The sequence below is a fragment of the Cervus canadensis genome, chromosome 8 (genome assembly GCF_019320065.1).
Source record: "Cervus canadensis isolate Bull #8, Minnesota chromosome 8, ASM1932006v1, whole genome shotgun sequence".
Classification (NCBI taxonomy): domain Eukaryota; kingdom Metazoa; phylum Chordata; class Mammalia; order Artiodactyla; family Cervidae; genus Cervus; species Cervus canadensis.
The window spans coordinates 80,356,461-80,366,904 of record NC_057393.1 but is presented as its reverse complement, the minus strand read 5'-3'; the positions used below and the strand labels follow the sequence as shown (position 1 = coordinate 80,366,904).

The following is a 10,444-nucleotide window of genomic DNA, read 5'->3' as shown; positions in this document are numbered from 1 at the left end:
TGGGCGGCGCCAGGGGGCTCTCAGGCTCATAGCTGCAGCGCGGGTGGGGCTGCAGAGCCGGGCGGGGCGAGGAGGGATTGCGCTGTGGAGCGGGGCGGGGCGTGGCTCCCGGTAGAGCGCACGGCGCAGTCTTTGCCAACATCTGCCCTCAGCCAATCACAAGCCTTCCTTCTGGCTTTCCTCTGAAAGTCTTCCTCCCGCTGCTCTTTTTCTTTTGCCTCCTTGTTTCCCGCCGGCATGTAGAGTCCGCTGGTAGGTTACATTTCCGCTTCCGGCGCTGTCCATGCGGGCCTGAGGAAGAGTAGCAGTTGGGAACCCGGTAACGGCCGCGGGCTGGGGAAAGAGGCGGCAGTCTGGTCTTCCGGGCTGGGGCTCCAAGAGAGTCGCGAGTCGCGCGCGTGGTAAGGTCCTCCCTCGGTTCTTCTGGACAGTCTGCTCCTGAGGAGCGTCTCTTGCGCGGGGCAGACATATTTCGTACCTGCCAGAGAAGTGTTGAATGAAATTCACTCAGAGAGCCAGGACCGGGAGAGAAGGTGACAGGGAGAGGTGAGAGGTCGTTTCATAGCTGGATAATCCTAGCAGTGACTTAGACCTGAGCCAGATCTGTTGACTCCAAATTGTGCTTTTCTCACCACCCCCACGCCCCCACGCCCCACCCAACCGTAAGAAGGAGAAAGTCATTCGTACAAGTTCGGAACCAAAATATATTCATAGTAGAGAGGAAAAATAATGTCTCTGAAATTCTTCACCTATTTAGTCAAAGCTTTCCTAGAATCCAGCTCTCCTAACTCCCGGCTAGTGTTTGTCTAGGTGGTGGTGGTGTTTTTTCCATTATGCTGGTATATGTGGCCTTTCTGTTTCCTCTGGGGAGTGTCTGTGGGAAGTCTCTGACTGACCGCCAACAATTGTGCAGACTTCTGATGTCCCTATAGAGTGTCACAGAACATGGGTTTGGATTTCTTCCACTACTTTAGGTCTTAGCTGTAGTCGTCTCCGTGTACAATGCCTAGCTTATTATAGGTCGATGCAAGTATTAATTGAACTGAAATAAATTTAGTACCTTATTGAATTAAGTAACCTCACCCCCCCTCTTTTTTTCCCCAAACAAGCGCGCAGATTGTATGCGACCTGATTTTCTAAAAAACTATTCAGTCTAGTGGTTCCTAATTTATGGGCCATGAATTCCTGGGACTCTCAGAAATCATTGTAAGGGTTTCTGCAAACCTATGTGGTGTCAGCAGGGAGATATTGCCGTTTTTTAAAATATATATACATGTATCAGAACTTAAAAATTTTGCATATTCAGCAATTGCTAAATGTAACACTGCTATTATGTTGGAAGATTATAAAATGATTTTATTTTTCAAAATAAAATATCTTAAAAATATGTAAATGTGAAAGCCATTTCATTAATCCAGTTGATTTTTAAGGCTGAGTTTATAGGGTAACTACTAGTCACATGTGGCTATTTAAATTTAGAGTTGAATTAAGTAAAGTTAAATAAAATTTAAAATTCAGTTTCACTAGTTCTTAATACCTACATGTGCCTGGCGGCTACTGTGTTGAAAAATACAGGATATTTAAGACAAAAGTAACCTAAGCAGAGGTAACCAATTTATAGCAAAATAGAAAAAAGTGAAATTGGGGATAATATTAAGCAGTTTCCCCCCTTGTTGAGTAACAGAGGTGGGAAATATATATCTTTTCATAAAGATTTAAATGAAATTTACTATTTTTCTCTGGGTTTTTACTTTTATTTTTTTGATTGTAAAATGCTTCTCTTGCCTCCATCCCACTCAGTATAGGTTAGAGTTACTTGTGAACTGGTAAAAGGCCACGATGGACGCTAAGGACCAGAAGAAACACAGAAAGAAAAACAGTGGGCCCAAAGCTGAAAAGAAGAAGAAACGGCATCTGCAAGATCTCCAACTTGGTGATGAGGAAGATGCCCGGAAGAGAAACCCCAAAGCATTTGCAGTCCAGTCTGCTGTGCGGATGGCGAGATCCTTTCACAGGTATGTTTAACTGGAGTCTAGTGGTTCTTCCATTTATTCTTTTTAAATAGTAGGAGCCTCTCCAGTTATTTGGGTTCATGAGTCTGTTCCAACTCTGAAGGACATGGAGCTACAGGCTATGTTTCTTGTACTGAAATGTAAGAAGTCTTTCCTGTGGAAGCCACTTAGCCTCCAGCATCTGCATACAGATTGGCTTCTTTTGTCCAAGAGAAAAGCTTAAGAATTTATAGAATTTGTAAATTTTAAACAATTTCTATGACAACAGGTACACTTGTGTTGTTTTCTGGATATCTTTCATATAATTACAGTGTGTTGTATTAAATAGCTTTCATTAATGAGTCCTTATTATAGGTATATTAAACATTATTGAATTAAATTCTTCTAATAGGAGAGCCAAAGCCTCCTCTTTTATTTATTATGGTACACTGCCTCCATGTTTGTCTCTTGTTTTCTTTTTAAAGTATTGAAGTCAGCTAATAAGGCAAACCGACTTAAGGTGTGTATGGTTTTCAACTCTGTACTATTGAAGTCAGCCTGATATATATATATATTTACTGAAGTGGTTATTTGGACTGGGACCAGAAGTTAATAATGTATAATTGTATTCACATATTGTCTGTTCTGCTCTCTTTAAAGTCTTTGCTTCTAGGGAGAATGCCTTCTATATTGAAAGTGAATTTTTTTTTTTTTTAAACACACAAATAGGACTCAGGATTTGAAGACAAAAAAGCATCACATTCCAGTGGTTGATCGAACTCCACTAGAGCCCCCACCAATAGTGGTGGTTGTGATGGGGCCTCCAAAAGTTGGAAAGAGCACTTTGATTCAGTGCCTCATTCGGAACTTTACCAGACAGAAGCTGACAGAGATCAGAGGCCCTGTAACAATCGTGTCAGGTAAGAGGTGCTGTCACAGACTGGCGTGGCAAGTGTAGTCATCTGGGGGACATGCATGTCTTTGTTGAACACTTTCTTGGCTGGTAAATGTTAAAGTAATATTGTCACTTCATGTTACTGCTCTTATACTTTTATTATGGCTGTAGCTTCTGAAAAGGATAGATTCCCCAAGGTAATAATAATGTAAATGTATACCTTATTCTGACTGCTATATGGATTTGCAAGCTGTGCTCCTCTGAAAGGCTTGGCAGACCGGGGTGGGCTGGCTTGGTCATGGTGAGCACCTTCATTTAACAGATAGTGAGTACCTGCCATGCACCAGGCATAGCTGCTTGCTCTCATGAAGCCACATTCTTGTGGAAGTGAGGGAGTTTTTCATTTCTTTTTCCTGTGAGAACTCATCTGCTCTGGGAAATGGTGACCTTTCTAAAGTCTGAGGGAAGATGAAACAAATTCCCATATGACAGTGGTAGAATCTGAAGTCTCTTCTGATAGCAATAATATATTTGGATTAAGGCTTTTCTTTTTCTTAAGGCATTCCCATGATTATGACTGATTTCTTTTAGTTTAACTTAAAAATAATGATTGCTACAGGGACTTTCTGTTGCATTATGTTGGAGGGTTTTTTCCACTGTTGTGAGAACAGGGAAAACTTTGATAGAGATAAAAGTGTTAACCCACTTCTAAATATCATGATCATGGCCATCATGAAGCCTACTTATCTGCCCATCCAGTTGGAATTTTACCTGTTTGAGCAATTGATTCATAAGATAGACTTTTGATACTCTTAAAGTTAGAGAACATAGCAAGAAAACTAAGATGGAATTTGTTTGATTAGTTTTCTCCCATAAAAATGAATTTCTGATATACTCTTGTGAATGTATAAGGTGCGGAAAGCAGGTACAATTAAAAAACAATAACAATTAGAATTAACAGATTTTTTCCAAGATTTTTTAAAAGTAAAATTTTCATTTTTTCACTTATAGGTAAAAAGCGCAGACTCACCATTATTGAATGTGACTGTGACATTAACATGATGATTGACCTGGCTAAAGTAGCAGATTTGGTAAGTCACTGGGGATAGCATGGGTTTCTGATGGGGACTTACAGCAGTGAGATAGGTTATTTATCACATGTTGAAGGAAAGAAAGGTTTAAGATTATAGAAAGAATGATGAGTATCATCAGGGATACAAAAGATGTGTTTGACTTGGTGATGATAATGATAATTGTCATAATAAAAATAGAATGTGCATAATGAAACGTATTCTGAAATCTAAAGGCAAACCATAGGTCAGAGAAAACCTTTAATGAATGTAGCTAATAAAAGCTCATTGATGGGACTTCCTTGGTTGTCCAGTGGCTGAAACTCCCTGCTCCTAATGCAGGGGGTCCAGATTCAAATCCTGGTCAGGGAATTAGATTCCTCCATGCTGCAACTGAAGATCCTGTGTGTTGCAGCTAAAACCTGGCACAACCAAATAAATAAATACATATATTTTTAAAGCTCATTAAGATATACATACATACATACAAGTTTATAATAATACCATTTCTTGGACCTTTGCTAACCGCTTCTACAAATTTAGCTCAGCTAATCCCCCAGGATGCCTTTGAAGTAAGTAGGTATTATAACTCTAGTTTATATATGATGAAATTGAGGCTCCCAGAAATAAACAACTTGTCTCAGGATGGGACCTCTGTTCTTGGTTGTGTCAGAAACTCTGTTCTTAAATTATGATAAAATATGGATCTTTTTACCGTATTGGGTAAAAAAAATCTCATGACAACTTCTGAGTATTTACAATAGAAAAATCTATGTTTTACTTAGCATATGGAAATTTTATAGCCTTGATTGCATTTATAGAAATGTTAATGTCTGTTAATTACCTTTAAAACTAGCAAAAATAAAGCCAAAGAGGAAAAAAATTAAACCATATTGATTAGTAAGTGTGGGTTGACAGATACCTTTTTTTAAAAAAAAATTTTTTGTTTAGCACCTCTGAAGAGCTATTTGGGACAAAGAGCTGCAGATTTTATCCTTTGGCCCAGGAACTCTCCTAAAACATAAAAAGTAATTTAATATAGGTGTTACAGTTGTGCCATCTTAATATCAGAGAAATAAGGACCATTCATATTTTGAATATGTAATGCTACCATTAATAAAAATAAATGTTATTGCCAATACACAATAGTATAAACTTATTAAATCTTGTGTACTTAAAGTGATTGAAATAGTTCAGCATGTCATTAGTTTCTCTTTTATGTAATGTACACCATATACTAATTTTAAAAGTATACACGTATTAAGAAAAATGCCTTTCATATACATACAAGATTTAAAAAGGAACACATGCCTTTGGTGAGAGATTCAAATTGCTACAGGGTATGCACAGTGCATGATTTTTGCTTTCCTTTCTCTGACCCCTTATTCTCAGTCCCTCTCCAATATCTTTCCAGATATGTATAGAAACACACATACAACCCTTTTAAAGCTCACACTATTTATCATACATGCTGTTCTGTGCTTTGCTTTTTTTTCACTTAGTATGTCTTGAAGGTGTAAAATAAGTACTGTGGTTCAACCTCATTCTTTAAGTATCCAATTATGTAGATACTTAAAGATTTATTGATTTATTTATTCCAGCTTAATTTGATTGCTCTGTTCTGGGTTGTCACAAAGCCTCTGAAGTCACAGTGAAGTCACAGTGGTATATGGATTTGTGTGCACATGTATGAACATTGGAGGATTAATAGTGGCTTCACTTATCTTTAGTTGACAAAGGTAGTGCTCTTTTCTATCATGGTGATTCCCTAAATAATCATTTGATTTAGTCTGGAGCAGGAATTGGCAAGCTTTTTCTATAAAGGACAACATAGTAGATATCTTAGGCTTTGTGGGTCCCAGTTTCTGTTGTAGTTACTAAGTTGGCAGTTGTAGTGCAAGTGCAGTGTGGACAGTATATAAACAAATCAACCTGGCTGCGTTCCAGTAGAACTTTAGTTATAAAACAAGTGATAGGCCAGATTTGGCTCATGAGCCATAGTTTGGTGGTGGTCTATTTTGAGTAGCCTCCTTAAGAAATTGTGTCTTCTGTTTTTAGGTTTTGATGCTTATAGATGCCAGCTTTGGGTTTGAAATGGAAACATTTGAATTTCTAAACATCTGCCAAGTACATGGCTTTCCTAAAATCATGGGCGTTCTCACTCATCTGGATTCCTTCAAGCATAATAAGCAACTGAAGAAAACGAAGAAGCGACTAAAACATAGGTTCTGGACAGAAGTCTACCCGGTAGGAAGAGAATTAATTATTGAATATTAACACTGTAATCCTTTAAAAATAGAATAAGTAGGAGAGATTAACAAACATCTCTGCAGGATCACGTCCTTAGTTTCGTTAATATATCTGTTCATAGTCCCTGGAATATTGCCTTTAGATAGTCTTTGTTCTGGACTTCTTTCTGTGTCTCATTGGTCTCTGCATCCGTCCTGCACCAGGCAGTGTCTCGCTCTTAAGTATTTTGAATTTGTGATTTAATAGAATTTATCCAGAGTTTTTCCTTGTTGCGGGACCAGGAACTATAGTGCACACACACTGCCCCTCGTTCCTCTTCCCCATACTACTGTGTCCCATCCGTCATAGAATGTTTTCTGTGCCCAGGAGCCTGTGTTCTTTATCATACTCCAGACACATGCCACTGCTTAACTTAAAACTGAATATATTTGCAGTTCTGTCCCTACAAAGCCCTAACAATATGAATCCTGAAAGAACCCAGAGAAGTTCTGGAAGTGTTGGCACAGTGGGTTGCTGGAAGTCTCCCTTTCTTAGAATTGCTTCTTTAAAGGCCTTTATTTTGGTGCTGTATTGACAGGAATTTAATTTTTTGTTTTTCTTAATATTTAGGGTGCCAAGCTATTTTACCTTTCTGGAATGGTACACGGAGAATACCAAAACCAAGAAATTCACAATCTGGGCCGTTTTATTACAGTTATGAAGTTTAGGCCTCTTACGTGGCAAACTTCTCACCCTTATATCCTGGCAGACAGGTAAAAAGTGAATGTAAACTTTTTCCTTCCTGACTCATATAAAGCTAAAAAAGGTTAGCTTATTTTGTCTTAATTATTGAAAGTATGGAGAGAAGTATAGTTGATGGAAAATATCTACTGTTTTTGTACCATTAGTTATAGATACAATGGCTTCAGGAGTTAAAAAAAAAAAACATATGAAATGTTCAAAAAAACGTGAGGATTTTGAAGGCTATACTATGTGGGCCCCATCCTGCTGTTTGAGCCTTAATTTTCAGTGATGCTGTTTTTGGACTGTGGCGCTCCGGTCACTCCGATGTGCTGTGTGCTCTCCTTTCTTTATGCTTTTTTCATATTTTTTTTATCAACCTGGAGTACCCTTTCTCCACCTACCAAATTTAAGCCACACTAAAAAGCCCAGATCAAAGCTTATCTTCTCCCTTAAAGGGTTTTTCTGGATTTGTTCTCTACTTTTCCTTAACCCCGGTTGCATGTCGTTTCCCATTTCTGGTGTCTTGCTTAAGGAATGTGGATACTGTAGAGCCTAAGAGAGATATAGTCAGGTGTTGCTTCTTTTTCTCTAGTAGATGATGAACTCTGCTCCCTTATTTTTGTATTTTCTATACTTTTCTAAATAATACGTGTAGTGAATTACTGAATGTGAGAATCATTGAAATGTGAAGAGAGTTATAAGAACTCTGACATTCATTTCTGCCATATAAAATTGGTTTGTTTTTCTAGGATGGAAGATTTGACAAACCCAGAAGACATTCGAACAAATACCAAGTGTGACCGGAAGGTTTCTCTTTATGGTTATTTAAGGGGAGCACACTTGAAAAACAGAAGCCAAGTTCACATACCAGGTATCCTTTTGCTATAAAATATATTTGTAGAACTCTTGGCATCACTTCAGTTCTCAGTTCAGTGACTCAGTCATGTCCAGCTCTTTGCGACCCCATGGACTGCTGCTCGCCAGGCTTCCCTGTCCATCACCAACTCCTGGCGCTTGTTCAAACTCATGTCCATTGAGTCGGTGTTGCCATCCAACCATCTCATCCTCTGTCGTCCCCTTTTCCTCCTGCGTTTAATCTTTCCCATCATCAGGGTCTTTTCCAATGAGTCAGTTCTTCACATCAGGTGGCCAAAGTATTATAACTTCAGCTTCAGCATCAGTCCTTCCAATGAATATTCAGGACTGATTTCCTTTAAAATGGACTGGTTGGATCTCCTTGCAGTCCAAGGGACTCTCAAGAGTCTTCTCCAACACCACAGTTCAAAAGCATCAGTTCTTAGGAAAACTGGAAAATGGCCAAACAAGATAAAGCCATCTTGCTGAAGTTTTAAGAGTAACTCAGCTCTATATTGGTCACCAGAGGTGTTGAGTTGACCAAATGTCCTCTACTCTGATAGTGTTGTTTAGCTGGACAGGCACAGTGCTAGTGTCAGGCTCTGCCCTTGTGGTTGAAGCCTTCTGTGCATGTCATTTCTGCCACCAGTCACTTGTCAGCGAACACCGTCTTTCTGTGTCTGTCTTCCAGGTGTAGGAGATTTTGCTGTGAGTGACGTCAGTTTCCTCCCAGACCCTTGTGCACTGCCTGAACAGCAAAAGAAGCGCTGTTTAAATGAGAAGGAGAAGTTGGTGTATGCACCTCTCTCTGGAGTTGGTGGTGTGCTGTATGACAAAGATGCTGTCTATGTGGACCTTGGGGGCAGCCATGGCTTCCAGGAATCGGTGAGAGGGAAGTCACAGGAAGTAAAGTAGTCAGTTTTTATTTAACGAAGCTTTTTATCTTTATTCATATGTATGGTAAAGGCCACAGTGCATGTTGTAAATGTTCAGAATATGTAAGTACAACAAGCAGAAAGGGAGAGTCATGTCCTCCATACATCCCTGCTGCCAAGACACACCAGGGATCCCATGTCACCCAGCGTGAGCTTTGGAAGCAATTTGGTGCCTATACTTCCCATTTCTCCAGCTCTCTTTGGTCATTCTCTTTTCTTTCTGTTTTTCTCTAAACATATACATATTTACTTAAATTATATTCTAGATTATTATATATTATATGCAGATATCATATACATAGTATTTGTGTGTTAGAGAGACAGAGATAGTATTTGTTACATGCTGACTGTAAATGCTTTTGCAACTTTTGGGGAGTTGCAAAATATGTGAATCTGTTTTTCCCTGTATTTGCTTCAGGCTTTTAATAGCCATGTTGTCTTTCATTGTATAGATAAACTTTATTTACTGAGCCAATCATTGGAGGGCTATGGGGCTCAGTCCCAGTGTCCCCTGGTTTGAGCAGTTGAGTGCTATAGTGAGTGCCCTCACACATGCGGCTTTGCTCACTGGGAGGGATCTTGTTATGTGGTAAATTCCTTGAAGTGCAATGTTTATATCAGAAGATAACACATTTTTTAAAAACTAGACTCCAAATTTTTATTTCTTTGACTGATCTGAAATGAGAATTTTCTGTAATTGCTTTCTGTAGCATTGGCAACACAGTATTCAGGTTATCAGATAGTTTACTCCATGAACTTTGGAAGAGTTTAATGAGGACAGAGATCAGTTGTAGGCCTTGTTGTAGGAATTCTTTTTTGTTTGTTTGTTTGAGGCAGTAAGAAAGGTTCTCAGAAACTGTGTTTAAGGTAATTTTGAGAAACTGATTGAAACCAGTGTGTTTTCCTTCAGAATCCTTGTGCATTCCTCACTTTCCCTTTCTTGGTGGCCTTGACAGGAAGAGGTGAGGCCCACTCATGAACTGGTCCAGAGTCTCATTTCCACCCATGCCACTATTGATGCCAAGATGGCTTCAAGTAGAGTGACACTGTTTTCTGATTCCAAACCACTGGGTTCAGAAGATATAGACAATCAAGGGTAAGTGTGCTGTTTTTCTATTCTTAATATTAAAAAAAAACAAAAAAACCTTTATTATGTAAGATTATATCATACATCATTTTTCCATCATAAAACATTTTGGTGGGATTAATTCCTGGTGGTTTGGTAGTGCTTTGCTTTGTATGTGCTTCTGTTTCTGAGGGCTCTTCACTTATGTGACAATACATGGAAATATTTTCTTGAAATTATATGAAGGATTCAGTTTTCACAGACTCAGGAAGCTTTCAAATATTACAAAGCCTTTTCCAATAGATTGCTTTTATTTCTTAGGAGTCCTGAAGCCACTTGACTCTAATTGGCCAAAATAACAGGCAGAGTTCAGGTCTCTGTCCAGTAGCCACATACCTTGTCTCTAAAATTTTTACTTAGCTTGTGTTGTAATATCTCCTGTGGGTTAATTTCGACTAATATCTGACTTATGTGAATTATTTTCAGTCTGGGTTGGGAATTTGTATATACCTATAGATAGTGGGTATTTTGGTTGTATATTAGTAGTAGTGACATGACTGCTAATAAAATTTAGTCTGAAAATGATTGAGATTATCTACTTTATAACTTACTATATATATATATATATATATATATACACACACAAAAGCAGGAAAACA

The 10,444-nt window shown here is 38.6% G+C and overlaps 1 protein-coding gene across 4 annotated transcripts in view; it reads left to right on the top strand.

Moving 5' to 3' along the window:
- The first annotated feature begins 255 nt into the window (after nt 1-255).
- The window catches only part of BMS1 (BMS1 ribosome biogenesis factor), a 28,368-nt gene continuing 18,179 nt past the window's right edge, over nt 256-10,444 (top strand). The window contains exons 1-9 of one of the 4 annotated variants that reach the window (XM_043476969.1): nt 256-401; nt 1,801-2,015; nt 2,721-2,911; nt 3,898-3,977; nt 6,015-6,203; nt 6,816-6,958; nt 7,679-7,800; nt 8,476-8,669; nt 9,676-9,815. In XM_043476969.1, coding sequence (XP_043332904.1) covers nt 1,840-2,015; nt 2,721-2,911; nt 3,898-3,977; nt 6,015-6,203; nt 6,816-6,958; nt 7,679-7,800; nt 8,476-8,669; nt 9,676-9,815 — 1,235 coding nt within the window. In that variant the 5' untranslated portion in view covers nt 256-401; nt 1,801-1,839. Of the gene's footprint in view, nt 547-1,800; nt 2,016-2,720; nt 2,912-3,897; nt 3,978-6,014; nt 6,204-6,815; nt 6,959-7,678; nt 7,801-8,475; nt 8,670-9,675; nt 9,816-10,444 lie in introns of all 4 variants that reach the window. The other 3 variants (XM_043476971.1, XM_043476970.1, XM_043476972.1) reach the window with 3 other exon arrangements.